The following is a 21,750-nucleotide window of genomic DNA, read 5'->3' on the forward strand; positions in this document are numbered from 1 at the left end:
AACTCTCATTATGTATTCCAAAGCCAAAACCCAAACAGTTGTTGGATTTTTTCCCCTGCTGTTTTGTAAGAACCTTATGACTGTTTTGCATTTGTGTGAATAATCGAGTTGTCTGAAAAAGCTGGGGAGGGACTGTAGGTTTTAACTTAAAAAAATTTTTTTAAATATAAAAAATGAGAAGTTAATGTGGAAAAGAAAGAATTGTTCCCTTAAGCCAAAACTAAAATTTTATTTCTTTCTCTCAGTTTGTTTGTGAAAACAGATATTTTGTATGATAAAATATTTTGTCTCTTTCAAAAATGCTGCAAATGCTACTTTTCCTTGAGGTAGAAAATTATGAAACAAAATGGATTTTAAATTTGTTGCAGCTGGAAATAGAATCTTCTAGTATTTGAAATAAAACAGGGACCTCTTTTATTTGGGGTTCAACAAATTCACCAAGTGTCCCCCTTGGTGGAATAGCCCTGAATTTTGATATTATTAAATGGATGAAGCAAGGAAGGAATATCAAAGAACCTGGGCTCGAAGCCTGACGCCACTGCTTATAATAAAACAAAGCAAATATTTATCAAGCCTTTGATTTTTGCAGAGGTCGGAAGCTAGGTATTAAGAGAGTTACAAAAGTAAGTTCTATCCGGCCACAGTCGAAAGATCCATGGTGACAAGACCGCTCTGACTTAAGTGAACATTTTGGTCAGTATTTGGCAGAGACATACGTCTTTCAGAGTGCCCTTCTGTGGTTCAGATAATGGACTTAAAGATAATATAATAGAGTGGAAAAACAGAGCAAACACATGTGGGTTCATCATGTCTTGGCTCAGACACCAGTCACTCCCCTGGGCAAATCAGGGGCTGAAGCTCCATTCTGCGTCAGTAAAATAGATATGGCGACAGTGTCTACTTCACAGGGCTATTGTGATTACCAAATGAACTAATGCAAGCGATGCTCTTTGTGAACCTTAAAGCAATAAGTAAATGTTAGCTCTGATTGCTAGGTCTGACTTTTCTGCCCTCAATGTTCACTTTAACCTGATTTCAAAAGAGTGAACAAAGGAACCCATGTTTATAAAGTACTTTACAGATATCCCATTTGATTCCCACATCCCAGTGATTAGGTGCTGTTCTTATGCCCATTTCACAGTTGAGGAAATGGAGGCAGACAGAGACTAAGTCTGGTCACATAACCATGACTCCAGACTCAGGGCTCTATCCACATTTTGCAGCTCTTGTATACGTTACTCTACAGTATCTCCAAATGCATGGACCAGAAGGAGTTTAATATTTGTGTACTGGTTGGCTGATGAGAGAGATTAAAGTCTGAGTGAGGGATACTGTGAGGTGCACAGGAATGATTGCTAGCAGGAAAGAATTTAGACCCTGTTGCCAGGACCGATTCCAGCATCCTTGGAATATTGTCAGGTCCTAAGCTGGGACTGTAGCCCCAGCTCACATCCCAGTGACAGAATGTTTCTGGGTGAGCTTGAGAGATGGGTGCTGAGATTAGAATAATGGAATGTGCCCAAAGGCCAAAACTGGGGCCTCCAACCCTTAGCCCTTAGGACTTCCTGCAGGGATGCTTGACCAAGCAGGAACCCCGCGCTTTGTATCCACATAGGACAAAGCGAAGGGATCATGGGTCATTGGTCTGGATGATTTGATCAGGGTTGATACTTCTAATGGAATCATTCCAGCCAATGATATCCTCTTGGAATCCCTTGTTATTACACTTTCCAGCATTTGTCCACGGCTCCAGCAGCTGAGGAATGTGGTACAGAGGGCCCTGAACCGGGAATAGAGTCTTCAGTTTTGTCCCTGCTTTATGTGATCCTAGGCAAGACACAGAATCCCAGAATTTCCAGGGTCCTCAGAGGTTATCTTAGTCTATGTCCTACTTGAATTGTGTACAACATCCTGGTAATCAGTCAGTTGACAAGCATTTTTTAAGGGCCAGGTATGATGCTGGTTGCTGGGGGATACAGAGACAGAAATGAATCTCTGTTCTCAGGAAAGTTTACTTTTCTTTAGGGATAAGTAAAGGGAACTTATCTCTAAAAACTCACTCTCTAATGGTTAGAAAATTAACAAATTCCTACCCTTGTTGCTTTCCTAGATTCTCATGACAGACACAGAATCATAGAATCTGGGATTTGGAAAAGTCACAATTTAAGTCCATACCACACTTATTATTTGTTGAGACCTCAGTTTCTTCATCTATAAAATGGGGCTAGTGATCTTTGCCCTAATTGTAACACAAGGCCATCATAAGAAAAAAGAAAGTGCTTTGGTAAGGGTAAAATGAATAAATATAAACGGAAGCAGCTAGGTGATACAGTCCATAGCATCCTGGATTTAAAATCAGGAACACCTGATTTCAAATCCAATCTCAGTTTTCTCATCTGCAAAATGGAATAATAATAGCACCTATCTTCCAGGTTTGTTGGGAGAATCCGATTTGTCAAGTGCTTTGCAAACTTTAAAGCATTCTACAGATTACAGCTATTTTGATTATATTGGAAACATGGCAGAGTGTGCTCAACATGCATCAACGAAGGACTGTGAATGTATAATTCTATCCCTTTCTTATTTGAATTTTAGCCTTGAAACTTCCATTTCCTGGAAAGTCTTATACAACCTGAATCTCCCTGGGGAGATTTAAGTTAAGCTTATATGAAATCAGGATGCTAGAAAAAGGGAAGCCAGGTTCTCTGTTCTTAAATAGTTGCCAGTTCCAGTTGGGAATACCCAACAAACTGAAAGAACACTCCTGGTTACTCATGTGAATCTCTGGTTACATACTTTATAGTGTGGGAACTCCCTCTCCACCTATGACTGGTAGAGTAGCTAAGCCCCCAGAGAGTTGCTTAAGATACATTAACTCTTTTCCCAGGGTCATTCAACTAGTAAGTGTCAAAGACTAGATCTGAATGCACGTTTTCCTGACTTCAGACCCCATCCTCAATCTAGTGCTCCACTTTTGGCCTGAATTTTCCTGCTTTTTGTTGTTTTTTTTTAGTCATGTATGACCCATTTGGGGTTTTCTTGGCAAAGATATTGGAACGGTTTGCCATTTTCTTCTCCAGCTCATTTTATACATGAGGGGAAACTGAGGCAAATAAACTAAGGCCCAAGTTCACATAGCTAGTGTCTGAGGCTGGATTTGTACTTGAATATATGAATCTTCCTGATTTCAGGCCTAGTATTGTATCCAGAAATTCAGAAATCTCAGGTGAAGAGCTCTGCTAAAATTGTACATTTCATAGAAGATGTTAACCCACTTTGGTAGAGAAAACATCCTTATTGGGGGTTTGCTGTGTCAGTAACATCCCACTTTCCCACTTTGCTTCATTCTATGTAGACAAAGCCCTGATATCTCCCTCTATACCCTGTTGTCCTTCTCAGCCTTACCTTTCTTCCTCCGCCACCCCTTCTTACAGGTTTCTAATCTAGGACCTCTTTGGAGAAGTGAACAAGTATCTGGGATGCCTTCCCATGCCAGAGCTTTTTTTTTGAATGTCTGGACCCATCTCTCCTTCAGTAACTCCAGAATATACTGAAAGACTATTTCTATCCATCCATTTCAGTCCTTTCCTCAGCTTCTTTTCTTTTTGATCTCCTCCTCTTCCATTTTCCCCTTTTCTTACATTTTCTCACTTTCTCTTCTTTTTTCTTTGCATTTTGGCTATTTTTTTCCTTCTCTAATCACCTTTGTGTTGGGGTGTGCTGAGGTTGTGCTGAGTGGTCTGAGTACTAGTAGGAGAGAGTGCTTCTTGACAAAATCCTCCCATTCCTGTTATTTTTCTCACTTCAAACATCAAGATGTATTGGGATGAATTTTAGATTTGAGGGCAAAGATCTCTGGACTTCCATCTCTATTCTGTCTCTGTCTGCCTCAGATAAGTCATTTAACTTCTTTTAAATTGTTTGGATTTTTTTTTGGAAAAATGAGGAAAGCTGGGCTCAATGATCTCAATGAACATATAGTTCACTGGGATTCTAAACAATTAAATCATCCCTTGCTCCCACTCAGTATCCCTCAGAACCCATTATATCCCAAACCCTATAGTTTTGTACTTCTGGATATCTCGAGATCTTCCTCTCTTTAGGTGTATTGTTATTGGGTAAATAACCTACAGCTTGTTGAATGTGATCTCTGTTTGTTGGGGGAAGAGGAAATTCTGGATGGTAGTAGGTCATGCAGAACTCAGTGAATACTCCTACAACCATTTACTGTCCTCCAGAAAAGAAGCCAGATAAAGGCTTGATTGCTGCTGTTAATAACAGACATTTTCTTTTTTTCTTGTTCTAGGACCTTAGTTCTTTTGCCATGCCATTCCTAGATGGAGACCTGGAAAGCTCGGAAAAACATGCTTCCCATAAGGTAGGACCATCTCATTCCCAGCTTGTGTGTTTGGACTGAGGGAGAGATCTAGATCAGTCCCATCCTCTGCTCTTACTGCTATAGGAAGCCCCCTCCATATATTGCTCATTTGTCTTTGTCTAGCCTGGAACTGATGATTCAGGTGATAGGTTATCCAGACTCGGTATTTTTTTTCCTTCCTCTAGTCACTTATATCTGTTTTTTGGGCCCTTTATTAGCAGCAGAATGGTCAAAATCCTATCATATTCATTCCTTTGATTATACTCCCTCTATTAATGATCCTGGACATGAGAGAAAAGTTGAAAGTGGTATTGAATATGAAATGTGGTTATTATCTACAGGGGTGATTTAATTAAGATAGCTCTGCCCTCATTATCATGGAAAACTAAAAGTTGATTCTGACCCTGAAATGGCCCAGATTTGAATATCTTTTTTTCTTGTCCTTTGCTATGACCTTTATTCTCTTTTTTCTTTCTCACACATTCCTTCACTCTCTGTCTTCCTTGCCCCCCCTCCTTCTCCTTCTCCAGTCATCCTGATCTATATCTTATCACTGAACCCATGTGGGTCTGAAGTAGAAAGTGAGATTGGTAACTGCACAGCCCAGCCTCCCATAAATCCAACTCATTTGCATGGCATCCCTTCCCTGATGACATGGTCCTTTTCAAGAAAAAAGGACAAATATTCAATTTCTGTCTTTCCTTTCCCTGCTTCTTCAGAACCCTCCTTCCTACTGCATCTCTCTGACTTTCCCTTTTTTTCATTTATTTTCTTCTCTTTTCACTTCCAGTCCCCCCATCTCCTGACTTTTTGAACATTTACACTTAATTGAAATAATTTTTCAATAGAAGTTTTGTTTTGTTCAATGCTCATAAACAAGTAATTCTGTATATGATATTTAATGAAAATTAAATGAAGATGAATGACTGAAACCTTTCAAGGATTTGTCATTTGTTAAACCCTGGTTTTTCTGTCTTGCTATAATGGCATTTCATTTTGCAGGATATTTGTGTTGTAGATAATTGTTCAAGTCTGGTGCTCAAACATTCCCAAATGCTAAATTTCTTTAATTGGAACATCCCACTGCTATCTGTAATGATGGAAATGCTAAGATTTTGTGTATTGAGTTCTAAATTATATTAAATTTTAAAAATCAATTCTACTATCATAAAAACTCCCACAAATGCTTCCTTTGAGTTTCTCAAAATACTCCTAATTTTTTCCAGCTTATTTGTGGGTCTAGGAAATTCCTTGAGGCAAAATCACTGGGCCCAGCTTTGAGGTTCTAATCTAGCTGGCAAAGTTCTAATCTTCTTGCCTCTGCATCTTTTTTCCCCTAAACTGCTCTTGTCTCTCTTCCTTTCCCATTCCCTGTCCCCCTTTCTCCCTTTCTCTTCTTTCTTTACACTCTCCTCCTTTTCCTTTCTCATTGTTAGATGGCACAGTGGATAGAATGCCAGGCTTGGATTCAAGAAGGCTTTCATCATTTTGAAGACCAATCCAGCCTCTGACACTTACTAGCTGTGTAACAATGGGCAAGTCACCTAATCCCATTTACCTCAATTTCCTCATCTGTAAAATGAGCTGGAAAAGCAAATGGCAAACCACTTTGCCAAGAAAACTCCAAATGGGGCCACAAAGGGTCTGACATGACGAAAATGATTGAATAACAGCAAAATTGCTTGAATTCATGTAACTCATCAATGACTCAGAGATGCTATTTGGGGTGTGAATTTGAAGACTTAAATCTGGGTCAGAGAGGGCTTTGGTGGGGGATTAGGAGAAAAAACAAAGCAATTGTCTTCTACCCTCTGGGACCTGGTAGCAAAGGAGGCCAGTGTTTCTCCTCCAGTGAAGAAGTGGATTTGTGATGAGAAGTTGGGAGATGGCACAGCCATCCTTCTTCCCAAAGTCTGTTATTCCACTGCCCTACAGACAGCCATCTGCAGTAAATTGAGGAGTGTAGCCTGAACCTGGAACTAAAAATATCAAAATAATCAGATAGGTTGCCTTAAAACTTGATTTTTTTGCTCTGAGTGCCTACAGGAGCTGGAATCACTAAGGATAACTATGAGTAATGGTAAATATTGTGCAGAGGAAGTTAGTTTTTGCTCTGAGCATTTTAATTAAATTTAATTGAATCAACTAATTAATTACTGCAGACCTATGGGGCTCTTTTTCTTTTTCCCCTTTTACCTTCTCTCCCTGCCAAGAGTAGTTGGCTTTACTTTTACCTGCCCTATTAGTAGCTCTTGCAACCAAATGGATGGGAATTTCAAAATGGAGCCCAATGATTTTGCCTCAGGAATTTCCTGGGTCTATAAAAAAGTGGGAAGAAGTGGAGGAGGATTTTGATGTTTAAAGGAAAGTATTTCAAACAGACTGGAAGGAAAATCTGGCTCAGGGACAAAAATCCTAAGAGGATCATTAGCATCAGGGAACATTTATTGAGTACCTGTTTCTTGTCCAACAAGATGCTTGGCAGTATCACTGCCTTCCATAAAGCTATGGTCTAGTTGGAAAGAGACCGTGAACTAGAAGAATTCAAAGACAGTATACAGATTTTAATAGTATTGAACCAATATGAAAATTGTATTTATTTCCACAAAGATTGGTTAATCTTATCTCATATTCCTTGAATGAGGGACCAAGATTTGCATAATATAGATATGGGGTGGAGTAGAGGGGTAGGATGGGATTTGAGATACTTTGTTGATATATTCATTACCCTAGGAATAGAAGGGAGGCCAGGGGTCTTTCAAGGTCTTAGATAAAAAAGTGTTCTTTATCTGCTTCTTATCCCCACCCATATTTTACAGCCACCTGACACAACTAAGGTATTGGGTAAAAGACTCAAAGAGATGAAAGAATTTTTGTAGCAAAAATATTGCATGCAGTGATTTATGACTGTGAAAATATTCTTAAATATTTCTCCAAGGCCCTTTTCATTTTGGTATGTTCTGTATCCCTAGATCTTTCCAGACCAACATCAATAGATTCCAACAACAGTTTAATTTAATTTGTATTTGAAAAAAATCTATTTTCTTTTCTTTTCCTCTCTCTCTTCTCCCTTTCCCTTTCCTTTTCCCTCTTCCTCTCCCTCCTCCCTTTTTTCTTGCTTTCTTTTCTTACCATCTCATTTCCTCCCTCATCATTGGGGGGAAAAGAAAAAGAAAAACCATATAAGAAATATAAACAAATTCCTCTTTCAGGAGATTTGGATGTAGTATGTAGGTCATCAGTAATAAAATTTAAGTCTTAAAATATTTTCTGGCCAGGTTAGTTTGGGAGATGCTCCTCTTTATATTTTCTAGTCTGGACGACTCCTCCAAGGAAGGGACTATTTTTCATTTGATATTTTCCAGAGGGGAGCACAATGCCTGGCAGACAGCAAGTGCTTAATAAATGCTTGGCAAATTGTATTTCCTTCAAACTACAATGGAAAAGATAGCAGAATTAATGCCAGATTATGATACAAAAAGAACAAATTAGTAGGTGAGAAGAGGTGGACTATTTTGAATCAAGAAAGCCAAAGAAATAGATTCAGAGAGAGAAATCCAAAATTGTAGGGGGATTACACTTAATGGGTTCCAAGGCCAGTGTGGCAAGTGACTAAGCCACAGACCACCTGAAATAACAGTTGCCATTCCAGAGGGGCAGCTCACACCTGCAGATGTGGAAGAAATGAGTTGCCTTTGGCTGTTGAATTAATCTGTCTTTGATCTTGCACTGTGTAGGTCTTTTTTTGGGAAGATTTTGTTACTTTAATTCCTTACTGGACCCCAATTTTCCTCTGGTATTTCCAAACTCCCTCAGGCACCTCTTTTACCTTTGTGGATGTTGGTTTGTGATAGAGCTTGCTAGAAGAAGGATAACCAATCCCCAGTCTCAACAAACTTCCATGTATCCTAGATCCAGGGCTCCTGGCATTTTCAGTCCTTGGACATAGGATGCCAGAAAAGCTGAACTCCACAAAATTACACACATACACACACACACACACACACACACACACACACACACACACGTTCTAGCTCAAATCATATAAGATTCTTAGTAACTCCATTTGGGATTTTCTTGGCAAAGATCCAGGGAATGGTTTGCCATTTCCTTCTCCAGCTCGTTTTATAGATGAGAAAACTGAGGCAAATGGGGTGAAATAATTTACTTGGGATTATATGTAATGACAGTGTCTGAGATTTGAACTCAGGAAAAAGAGGCCTGACTCCTGGCCCAGCATTCTGTCCACTATGCCTCTTTGCTGCCCATAGATTTGTTTGAGAAAGCATTAAGTTTAATGAGAACTATCAGATTATAAAGAAATAGTTTACTAAATGACATACAAATCTATCAAAAATTATTTCTGTAGAATAAAAAGAGTATCATTAATATAAACCTAAACATATAATCTTATAAACATTCCATATTTGTTCTGGACCCAGTAGGTTCTGCTAGGACATGAGTTCATAAGGATTTGTCTACAAATAAAGGGAGAGAGAAACCCGCACACACAGGTACTTTTGTTTGTTTCTGCACTCACAGGACAAGTATTTTTCTACCTCAATTCACAGGGAGGTTTGCTCCTCTGCTGCTCTTCCATCAATAGAAGAGAAATCTAAGATAAAGAGACTCTTCAGACTATTATTGTCCCATGGCCAACCATAAACAAAGAGAACAAGGTTAGGAGTAAACATTCTGGAAGAACTGGATGACGCCTATTATTTCTAGTCCAGTCAGGTTTCCCAGCTTAGTCTTGGGCTCAGCTTCAAGGGTGATACGACCTCCTATTGCCAGAGCAGGAAGAAGTCATTTATTAATCTAAGGGAATCCAACCAAATTCACACACAGAAAATGACCTCCCTCAATCTAGGCCCCATGATTGTTGGAGATTAAAACAAGGAGGACTCACCCTATTCATATTAATGTCTCCCTTCCCCACCTTACCTTGCACACTCTGGTGGGAGCTTGGTTCAGGAGGAATAGACTCCCATTTCTTGTTTATTTAACCATATGGAGGGTACCATTGTCAAATTTGACAATACCAAGAATATGGCTCTGCACATATGTAAATGCTTTTGCCTTGCAAAGTCCCTCGGGTATTTTCATCACTCATCCCCTCAAATTCCCAAAATAGACTCTAGCTTCTGACCTCAGCCTGGAAAAGGCTAAGAGAGACAAATTATGACCTCTGATGGCCTTATACCTGGGTTAGCTGCCCTGGTCCCTTTCCTCCTTAAAGGGATGTCTTCTGCTCAGCTCTGAGTGCCTCTGACAGAAGTAAGGATGAATGAACCCTTAAGAAACTTACAATCTTTAGGAATGCAAGATAAAAACCAATGTGTAAAAGATTTAAAGATGATTTTCAACACATGCTAACCAGGGCATATGTGCTAAGGGAGATTCATTGGACAGTCATTCCTCAGAGATGTTCCAGGTTTAATTCCCGACCCCCTCAATAAAGTGAATATAGCAATAAAGTGAGGTACACAAATTATTTTGTTTCCCAGTACATATAAAAATTATTTCTACATTATACTGTAGGTATTAAGTGTATGGTAGTTTTATATTTAAAAAACACACATACCTTAATTTTAAAAAATCTTTTATTGTTAAAAATATTAATCGTTATCTGAACCTTCAGTGAATTGTGATCTTGCCTGGTGGAGAATTTTGCCTCAATGTTATTGGCTGCTGGCTGATAGGGTGTGGTTGCTTAAAGTTGGGATGGCTGTGGTAATTTCTTCAAATAAGACAGCATTGAATTTTGCCTCCTCAATGGATTCTTTCTCTTGAACTCTTAGAGACCATTGTAAGATTATTAATTCACCTAATTTCAATAAAGTTGTGTCTTGGGGAATAAAGAAGGCCCAAGAATAGGGAGAGAGACCAAGAATGGCAAATCAGTGGAGCAATCAGAACACATACAACATTTATTAATCAAGTTCCCTGTTTTATAGTGGTTTGTGGCATGCCAAAACAATTATAATAATAACAACGAAGATCACTGCTCACAGATCACCACAACAGATATAATAAAAATGAAAATCTAGAAATACTGCAAGATTATCAAAATGTGACCCAGAGACACAATGTTGAGTACATGTTGAAAAAATGGTGCTGATAGATTTGCTCAACAAAATATTGCCACAATCTTAAGCCATTAAAAATAAGCAATTTCTGCAAAGTTCATTTAAATGAGGGTCACTCAATGGAGAGGTATGCTTGTAAAAGGATGATGCTTGAGGGTATGTGAGTAAGGGGAATTATGGTAACAAATCCATTTTCCTCTATATTCCACTTCCATTTTGTTGTTTATGAAAAACACTTCTTTTTTTTCCTCAGAAATGCAGATAAACTCCTGACTGCTTTCTAGCATTTTACCCTTTTCCCTCATTTCCCAAGCGAATGTTTCCTCTTTTGCCCTCTTTTTTCACCCTTGTTTGTTTTTCTTATACATGGCCTTTCCCATGTTTCTTAATGTTCTCTGTATGGCTCTCTAATTTTTATAAGGATCTGCTATTCTCTTTGGCCTGTTTGGGATCCCTCCTAATAGTTAACCTAACCCACGTACCATCTTCACATGATTCATCTGCATCTATCCTCAAACTTTAATAATAACTTTTAATTTTTTAAATACATGCAAAGATAGTTTTCAGCATTTATCCTTGCAAAATCTTGCGTTCCATTTTTTCCCTTTTCTTTCCACTCCCCTAGATAGCAGGTAATCCAAAATAAGTTAAACATGTACAACATATATCCACATTTATCATGCTACACAAGAAAAATCAGATCAGAAAGTATCCCTTTGTCTTGACTAGCCATGATCTAAGACTATAAGAATTTTCCTATAGTGGAGAAACTAACTTGCCTGAATTTCAAGGTCACCTACTTAACTAGTGCTCTTATGGTACTCCTGCCTTCACCCCTGTTTCTCTTGCCCCTTTTCATTCCTTACTTCCTGACAGAAAAATTTGTTTCTTATTTCATTTTCAATCAGTGTTTCTGAATTATCAGCAGACACTCATATTGGTATCATTGAGTCTGGAAGGAAATCAGGAATTCCAACAGTCTCAGGTGCTTGTGCAAAGGTAACTAAGAAATAAAAAATGGAGCCAAACATGAACAACAATAGCAAGTAGTTCGGTATGGCTGGGTCATTAGTAACATTAGACAGTGCTGACCATCCCCATATTAACATTTTCTGCTCCCTTGGCTTCTGTTATACTCCTGTCTCCTGCTTTGATCCTACTTTCTCCCCTCCATATTAGACTCATTGGCCACTGCTTTCTTTTCTGTCCTCAGACCATTTGCAGATCATATACCATCATTATATCAAATCAAACTTATTTCCCTTTCAAAACTGTATTTATATTTACAGCACCAGCATTCTCCCTGTCTTTTTTCCCTCTAACTTCCACTTCCAATCAGGTTTCAAGAATTCAACATGTCTCCCAGCTGCCCATCTTGTTACCACCATCGAGTAGACCTCATTTCTTCTTGTTTGGGGTGTATGGGGTTTTCATGGAGGACTCACACGTCTGCTGTGAGAATTTGCAGAGTCTTTTCTAGGGCTCCTCATCCACTTTCGAGTCTACTTTCTTCCAGCTTTCACCTGTGACTCCAAGAAGCTGTAGCATATACAGCGGCCAGACCCAGTAAAACCATTTCAGCAGACAAGCTAAGCCAGGGTAACTAGAATGTTTCAAACCTGTTAGAGGAATCTCTACTTCAAGCTTGTGGGGACTTTACCCAGTGGAGAGGGTTGATGAGAACAGTTTGTTCTAACAGCGTGGAGGTGGCTGAAGCAGGTGCCCTGGAATGCCTAAAATTTGGTCGGACATTAAGGATGTCAAAATTATCCACATCTGGGATCTTTGCCCAGTCCTCTGATCTTTGTCTTGACACTAGATTGATGACGACTTTGCATTAATTCTTCCACTTAAATTCAATTCACATATAAGATATGCCATGATGTCACTGGTACAACAACAACTTCTTGTCTAGAGTATTTTAATAACTTCCTAACAGGTTTCCTTGTCTCTAATATCTCCCAGCACAACTTTCTATGCCTGCCAAAGTACTATTTCTAATGAGCAGGTCTAGTCTTGTCGCTCTGTATTTATTGTCTACTCTTCAACATACAAACTCTTTAGTTTGGGCTTTCAAGGCCTTCCATAATTTATCTCTAGCCTATATTTCCAGTTTTATCTCATATTCCTCTCTTTCACACTTTGTATTACAGTCCAAGAAAATCACAATCTTGATTTTTTTGTCTCTGTCCCCAATATTTAGCACTATCCCTAGTAAGATTTAATCTATGTTTTTTCATTCCATTTCACCATTACAATTTGGAATCCTTTTCATTCAAGGCAGAGCTCAGCTGCCACCTTTTCTATTATTGAGGAATATTATCATCTTAACTAGAAGTAATCCTTTCTCTTTCAAATTTCTTAACAACAATAAAAATAATATTTCTATATCAGGAAGAGGTGATATGGTGCATTGGGAAGTTTGAATTCTACCTCCACCACTTATAGCACACATAGCTTTTCTGAGCCCTGTTTGGGAAATGAGTGTTTTGGATACAGTGAAAGTAGGGATTACTTCATTCTTTTTCTTTGTATCCTCAAGGCAGTTAGGTAGTATCATAGTGCACAGAGTGCTGGGCCCAAAGTCAAAAAGATGTTTTTCTGAGTTCAAATCTAGACCCAGAAACTTATTAGCTATGTGATCTTGGACAAGTAAGTCACATTTTTACCCTGCTTGTCTTAGTTTCCTTTTTTGTAAAATGACCTAGAAAAGGAAATGGCAAACCTCTCCATTATGTTTGCCAAGAAGACCTCAGATGGGATTATGAACAATTAGACAGGACTTATCCAACCTTCCTTCTTTCCTTTCTTCCTTCCTTCTTTCCTCCCTTCCTTCCTCTTGCCTAGGGTCACACAACTAGGAAGTGTTAAGTGTCTGAAGTCAGATTTGAACTCAGCTCCTCATGACTTCAGGGCTGGTGCTCTATCCACTGCTCCACCGATCTTCCCCCAGCACCTTGAATTCTGAGAAGAAAATCTTTGGATTTTCTCCTGCTAGCAGTGGGGAATATTTGGAGGTTTTTAGTGTCATTTATAATGTCACTATAAGAGCAATGTTTTGGAAAGATAGACAGTCTGACTGCAATGTGTAGTATAAATCTCAAGAGAGACTTTTGTTGCATCCTCTCCCTTGCCTAGTACATTGCTGTTCATTGAAAACTCCTGAATCACTGAGAGTTTTAGTTTAAAAAAAAAAAAAAAAAGGCAAAACCAAATGATTTGTGAATTTTCAAAATTCAAAGTGCTCATTTATAACAGAAATCTAAATTTTATCATTCAATCTCAGGATAATTCCTCCAGTAGAATGCTAGGTCAGATAATAGAAATTGTATCGATAAAGAGTGTTGTATAATTACCTTTAGATCAGACTATCCAGGATACCCTCAGGGAAAAGGAAAGAAAACAAGGAAATAAACATTTAGTTAGTACCTACGTGAGCCGGGTGCTATCACTTTACAATTCTTACTGATCCTCACAATAACCTTGTGAGATAGATACTGTTATGATCCCATTTTATAGATGAGGAAACTGAAGTCAAGAGAGTTAAAAAGTGAGTTACTTACCTAGGATCATACAACTAGTTAATGTTTGAGTAAGATAGTATTTGAATTCAGCTCTTCCTGACCCCCAAGATTTTACCTATTGTGCCACTTTTGTAAAGAGAAGCACAGTTTTAAACAGAAGTGTAAACTTCTATCCAGATGTAAATTATAAATAGTGAAAGGGTTGGTTTGGTTGTCCTTGTCTGTTAATGGTATCAATTAGGCAAAGGTTCATTCTATCAGAAAACCACCAGAAGCTCCTTCTTTCTGGCAGGGATTCCAGTGTCTGATGCAGGATTAGAAATGATAAATATATATAAGAAATGATAAATAGCAGTCAAAGGGGCAAGCTCTGGTCAAAATCCAGGAAGTCAATAAGCATCCCAATGCCAAAGGGACTCAGGAGAGGGGCTAGCAGAAGGAGTTGGGGAGGGAGGTTGAAGGCCAGGTCATTTTACCAGAGTAGATAGACACTAATAGAAATAGGGCAAGCACAAAAACTCCTTCAGTGACAAACTAGAGCCAGTGTTGAAAGAGATGGGCTCAGGACTGCCATTAAATGATGATTTACCATCAGCTTATGCTTCATTATAGCATCCTTCTAACAGTGGATCGCACTTCCTTCTGTTTCTTAAAGGGCAGTTCTGTCAGGATATCCTATCCTCTGGTAGAAAATAATACAAAAGTCTGTGTTTTTCGGTTTTAATTTGTTTCATCAAGACTTAACATAAATTGATGTTTAGTGAAGTGAGCAGAACCAGAACATTGTACACAGTAACAGCAACATTGTGAGATGATCAGCTATGATTGACTTAGCTCTTCTCAGCAACACAATGATCCAAGACATTTCCAAAAGGCTCATTTTGGAAAATGCAATCCATATCCACAAAGAACTATGGAGTCTGAATATAGCTTGAAGCATATGACTTTTACTTTTTTGTTTTTTGTTTACTTTCCCATGGTTTTCTTCTCTTGTTCTGTCTTCTTTCACAATGTGATTAAGGTGGAAATATGATTCAGGTGATTGTATGCCTATACCCTATATCAAACTGCTTGCTGTCCAGGGGGGAATTGGAGAAGGAGAGAAGGAAAAAATTTCGAGCTCAAAATCTTACAAAGATAAATGTTGAAAATTATCTTTACATGTAATTGAAAAAAAGTAAAATATTATTAAAGATAAAAAAATTATTTCGTTTTCAGGTAAGTTAGAGTATCTCTTCTGTTTCTACACTAAAACACCAAGTTCTTTCTGCTTATACATTGTGTTCAAGGCTCAGGTCTTAAATTGAAATTGTATTTCCCATAATTCTCATGTTCTCTCCTACCCACCCCAACTCATGTATCTAAGTTAAGTGAACATAAGTTGGAATAGAATAAAAAATAGATGGGAAGAATCATGATTTAGAGCTGGAAGGGATTTTAGAAATCTAACAAATTTAACAGATGAGGAATGTGAAGTCCAAGGAAACTTTCCGAAGATCACAGATGTAGCAAAGATCCTCAAGAGGGATTAGAAGAGGGGTTCAAATCCCCATGGCTTCTTGACTGCAGAGTACTTTTTCTATTATGTCATATTTGAATGCTCTTCTGGGTTCTACCTATTAGAACCAAAAATGTCTTAAAAACTTTGCGACTACCATCTTTGCTCCACAACACCTTCATTAAACAGTGCAAATGGTTCCTTTCTGCAGTCTATAATATCCTCTCTCCTCACATGCCTCTAAGAAGCCTTTCCCGATCCCCTCACCACCAGTGCATTCCCTCCCAAAGCTGTCTTATACTCATATTTTATACATATTTTTCTGTTTTCCCCATCAGATTGTAAACTGTCTGAAGGCAGACTTTCACTTTTGTCCTTGTATCCCTATAGTTTAGCTCATGCCAGGTAACTTAGAAAGTGCTTAATTTTTGTTTATTGGTTGAAATACTGAAGTAACCTCTCCAAGTTCAAATCTGGGACCTCCCAAATTCAAGTCTAGTGCCCTTTTCCTTATATTGCCAAGCCTGCCCAGACAAGGCATGATATTCCTTTTTGGCCATTGCGACCTGGAAACTTCCTCATGCCCTGCTCCAATCCTTTGCCTCTCACTCCAACATAAATGTGTCACTAATAGCTCTCTTAAAAGGACAGGGAACAAAAGCCCTACTCAAACAGCCAGCCTTCCATTAGCTTCTATGTAGTCAAGCAAACTCTGTTGCTCCTGACTTCTTTTGTTCATCAGAAACCAGGAAATCATCCAATTAAGTTTATCAAAGCATCTTTTTCCTGCAGCTCACAGCCAGTGCAGAAATCAGCAGCACCCTTGGAATCTTCCATTGCCATTAATTACATTTGCCCTTCCCTTGCAAACAGTGAAAGAATATATTTCTTTGAAAATCTACTCTAATTTTCTTGTCATAAAGAAGTATGATGAAGTCCTTGGAGATTTCTTTAAGAGAATGTTATACCAGGCCCTAGTTTCAGCTAGATTGGGACTATTTTCTGTGAAAAAGGAAAACAGTAGGGTAGTAGCTTAATTGTTCCTATAAATTTCTACTTTCATGCATTTACCTTTAATCTTCCTCCCTTGGATTTTATTTCATAATACTCAGTTGTTTTCTGCCTAGAATTTTGATGGTTTTTTTCCCCTTGCTTTTGAGTCTTATTATGTGGAGAATCCTGGACTTTTCTGTAAGATAAAGTTATTATTCTAGCATTCAAGGTCATTTTTGTTTTTTATATGAAGTATTTTACTTTTTCCTAATTGTATGTAAGGATAATTTTGAACATTTGTTTTAAAAAAAATTTGAGTTCCAAATTTTCTCTTTCCATCTCTCTCCTCCCTCTTCCCTAAGATAATATAAGCAATTTGATATAGCTTATATATATAATCAAACAAAATGTTAGTTGTAAAAGAAGAAATAGCCAAAAAAAAGAAAAATAGTATGCTTCAATCTATACTCAAACTTCATTATTCTTTCTCTGGATGTAGATAGCATTTTTGATCCAAAGATCTTTGGAATTATCTTGGATCATTGTATTGCTGAGAATAGCCAAGTCATTCACAGTTGACCATTATATATTATTACTGTTACCATGTACAATGTTCTCCTGGTTCTGTTCACTTCATTTTGTATCAATTCATGTTTTTTCAGGTTTTTCAAGATCACGTTCAACATTATATCCTTCTCCTCTTCAAAAACTACTTAATTAGTCCCTCAAACATGCCATATATATTTTCTTACTTCCCCATTTTTGTCTATATGCTATTTCCTCTTCCTGGATTTTAATGTCTTTCCCCATCACAGAATATTAAAATATTGCCCCTTTTTGGAAGTCCATCTCAAATGCTACCTGTTCTATAAAGCTTTTCCTGATTTTCCTAGCCAGCATCTATCCTCTGTCCTTTGTGCCCTTATGTGAATTACTACTTGTTCTGCTTATATATGCATTATACATGCTCATGTGTGAATTAGTACATGTTCTGCTCATACTGTGTATTATTCACATGCCTTTTCCACCTCCCCACTTGACTATAATTTTTTAATCAGACAAATTTAGCAGGAGGCCCTGCCCAGAGTTGGTATACACCAATTTGAATAAATGAATGAATAAATAAATGAACAAATGAATAGTTCCAACTGTGCCCTCTGGTGGGAACAGAAGTAGGGAGAGAATGATTGTATCAAGTTGGTAAAAAGACGATAATTAGAAATGGAATAATTCTTCTGGGTTAGCCCCTGTGTGTGTGTGTAGGAAGACGGGTGGTCTTAGTCATTGTTAAGATCTCAAAATTTTCTTTGGCCTACAAAACTGACTTTGGCTTCTGATATATATATATATATATATATATATATATATATATATATATATATATATATATATATATATATTCTGATCCTTTTTCCCTCTTAGCAATTCACTTTTTCTGCCATTCCTTAGATCATAAAGTCATAAGAACAGAAGCATCTTGCCCTATAACAATACACTTCAACTCCTAACACCAAAATATAATCTTTATTCATTTTAAAAACCCTTCTCTCTCATTCTATTCCACATCCCAACTCAGTTCCAAAGTCCCTCTGTCTTATACATGGCTATGAATGGAGTAGGAGCTTACTAAAGATACTCAATGCCTTCTACTGTTGTTCATCTGTGTGTGTGTGTGTGTGTGTGTGTGTGTGTGTGTGTGTGTGTCTTTCTGTCTCTCTGTTCAACTAGATTGTGAGCTTCTGGAGGGCAGTGTCTTTAGATATAGTAGGTGCCCTCTTGCTTCATCAGTTTATTTGATTAAATAATTGATATATGGAAACATACAGATTTATAAGATAAATATGTTAAATAATCATGGATAAATTTTAAAGAGATACTGAATGGAGTTCCTTTAAAAGCCCCAGACCTCAAGGAGTGCTGAGTAGGTGATTCTCACTTTGTCTCCAGTGTGGCAGATAGAGAATGGAACTATGTGATCTCTGATCAGTTACCCAGTATTTATTACTGTACTAGGTGCTGAGTATACCATGACAAAAATCAAACAGTCTCTCATTTCAAAGAGCTTGCATTCTGCAATTAGCATAGGATGTATCACATAGATTCTTAAGTAATCTTCATTGATTGATTGATTGTGACATCTGAATATAATATGGAATATATGCAAAAATATATCCCCATAACCCTAGTACCGCTTGGTCCAGCAGTAGCCATGCCCAGGCAGGCGTCAGAGCACCAAGTGGGTATGGGCTAGAGACAATCAGGATTATGGGGTTCCAAAAAGGAGTAGTTAATTAGAGCAGGTAGGTGTCACAGAGGATAGAGTGCTGAGCCTGGTGCCAAGAGGACCAAATATGGCCTCAGACTTATTAGCTGTGTGACTCTGAGTAAGTCACTTAGTCCCTTTTGAATCACTTTCCTCCTCTATAAAATGAACTGGAGAAGGAAATGGCAGACCACTGCATTATCTTCACTGAGAAAACTCCAAATGGGATCATGAAGAATTATTCTCAACAATAGCTGTGTGATGCAATCAAAAGAATATAAAACTGGCTTGCCTTGAGAGACACAGTACTCTGCAAATTCTCTTATTCATTCTCCTTTTAAGTTTCCAATACCTCTGCCTCTCAGTCTTGACCCCTAAAGATGGGTGCTGTCCAAGGTCCTGTTCACTTTGGGTTTAGCCATTCAGTCAGTTTTGCATCCACTTAATTTTATACTCTCGTCTAACCTCTCTAACTTTCCACGTGGTTCACAGCAATAGAATGAGAGCTTTTTTTCCCCTCATATAAGACTTTGTTAAAATTTAGATAAACTATATCTATTGCTATTTATGACTAATGAAGATAAGCTTCTTTTCCCCATTAGACTATAAGCTCCGAGAGAGCTTTCTTTTTTCACATTTGAATCCCCCACTGCTTAAGACAGTGCCTGGCAAATAGTTGGTGTTTAATAAATGTTTGTTGATTGATTGATTTTCTTTTCATGAGCATAGTAAAATGCTCAGACCTGTATATTGAAGAAAAAAGTGTCAGATTATGAATAAGATCATTCTTACACTTCTGCAGGGGAGATTGTCCATCTGCATATTAGATTGTGTGAATGATAGCCTTTTGAACTTTTTGTACCCATTTTACTATTACAAGAAAAGATGTTTACATGAGGAATTACATGTTGGAAGAAGTTAGAAATTGCATGTTAGAAATCTTAAAATATAGCAGTGAACTCGAAACAGTAATAACAAAAGTAACTAGCATTTATAAAACACTTTCAGATTTGCAAAGTGCTTTATATATTATTTTCTTTGATCCTCAAAACATCTTGATTACAGTAGCATTAAACCCCATTTTACAGATGAGGAAACTGAAGCTCAGAGAGTTTAAATGACTTGCCCAGATTCATATAGTGAGAAGGAAAGCCTAAAGTCAGGGCTGAATCCATGTCCTACTGATTCCAGGACTAGTCCTTTATCAATTATACTATGCTCATGCTTCACAGTAGGTCATACTAGTCTTTTCTTGTCATCCCATACACATGAGTAGTGGTCCTATCCTTTTTTTTTGATTCTTCTTTTTTTTTTCCCCAACCAAAAAATGTTTCTTCATTATCCTCTGCTAGACAGATATTATGCTAGATGTTAGTATTATTCCTTATATTCTATTCTTCCAGAACTGTAGCATTCTTTTGCACTCAGCCACCATTATCTGTTCTTGCTTTTATCTTCTATTAATATCTTTTTCAGAATTGGATTTGATCAATGACTTCCCTGTGGACCTTCATTGGTTTCTCTAGAAAACTCCCTCTTTTCCTCTTATCAGAATTGTTTTCCTACAAATTCAGTTCTTCAAAACATTTTCTCTTTCCTAAGACTGATTTCCCCTTCAGAATTTTAGTTCAAAAAAGCCTACCTACCCTTTCTTTGAACCCTTTAAAATCTATTTGCCCAAAATCTGTAATACATGCTATATAATTATTATTGCTGCCTACCTTACAAGATTGTTGTAAAGATAAAAGGGCATAATCATCTTGAGAGAAGCAGTTTGAAAAATTGAAAATGGCAATATAGATAAATTATCACTATTATAATTACATATGACATTCTGATTTGTTGAAATGTCATCAAAGTAGATGTCGTTGATGAAACTTTCACATCATTTTTCTTCTGAACACTTTTTATTAAGATTCAATTATGATTCAAGAATTTGTCCCTCTGTTTCTTCTTTAAGCAACTCTTGCTTCTAAGTATTAGCTCAGATTGCCCTGTATTTCTTAACTTGCTCTCAACCATTAATTGCCAAAACTACCCTCATCCCTTCCTTTAAGCCTGTTTGGACGTCACAATTCTTCTAAGAAGTTGGAATACTGATTTTCCTACTTATTATTGTATAACCTTTGGTACATCACTCAATCTCTTTGGGTCTGTTTTCCCATTTGTAAAATGAAGAGATTGTACTCTTTCCAACTCTGAATCCAGCATCCTCTGCAATTTCCTAAAGAGACTAATAAATGAGCAAAGGGAGAGAGGAAATCCTGTCTTAGTCAGAACTGAACACTTTCAAAAGCACTTTATCCCTGATTTAGTCCTACCCCCTAATGCACATTAGTCCATAAGTATATCCTTAGCATTTATAGCTTTTGATGTGGCCTTGTATTTGGCAGAGAACCTAACATAGTTTCCTAGGGTGGGGTTGGGAGGAGTACAGATTAAACCAAGATTTATTGGTGTGGTTAGAGGCATTACTTGCTAAATAATCAGAGTTGACCCTAGGCAAAAGTGTGAAGTCTGTTTTTGATTCTCCCATTTTTTTTTACCTATGCCCTTCTTCTGGTGTCTCTCTCACTTATTTTATCCATAATCCTTTATTTATCCCATTCCCAAACATGCTTTCAGTTAGTCTTCCATAGACTGGTAGCTAATTTTGAATAAAATGTACATCATTTATTGTTGACATGGTAGAAAAAGGAAGGAAATAGATAAGCCTCTTAGAAGCAAATATTGATATTGCAAAATCTAAGAATTAAATGATGGAGCTATTTACTATAAAGTAGTAGTAATAATGATAATAGCAGTAGTTAGTACTTTTACAAAAAATCTTAGTACTTTATACTTTATAACATACAGTCCTTTCAGGTTTGCAAAGTACTTTACAATAGTCCTGACAAGGTAGATCTCCTCTTCTTTCTTTCTCCTTCATCTTCTCCTTCTCCAGCAACATTTTTAAAGTGTCAAAAAAGAATAATTAAATACAAATATTTGCCAAGCAAATTTGC

At 37.5% G+C, this 21,750-nt stretch overlaps 1 protein-coding gene across 7 annotated transcripts in view; it reads left to right on the top strand.

Annotated features, from left to right (window-relative positions):
• Positions 1 to 21,750, top strand: part of PRKAG2 (protein kinase AMP-activated non-catalytic subunit gamma 2) — a 425,664-nt gene that overhangs the window by 148,742 nt on the left and 255,172 nt on the right. For all 7 annotated transcript variants that reach the window (XM_052000483.1, XM_052000478.1, XM_052000477.1 and 4 more), the window contains one exon: positions 4,307 to 4,378. In XM_052000483.1, coding sequence (XP_051856443.1) covers positions 4,307 to 4,378 — 72 coding nt within the window. The remainder of the gene's footprint in view (positions 1 to 4,306; positions 4,379 to 21,750) is intronic.

Source organism: Antechinus flavipes, chromosome 5, assembly GCF_016432865.1.
Source record: "Antechinus flavipes isolate AdamAnt ecotype Samford, QLD, Australia chromosome 5, AdamAnt_v2, whole genome shotgun sequence".
Classification (NCBI taxonomy): Eukaryota; Metazoa; Chordata; class Mammalia; order Dasyuromorphia; family Dasyuridae; genus Antechinus; species Antechinus flavipes.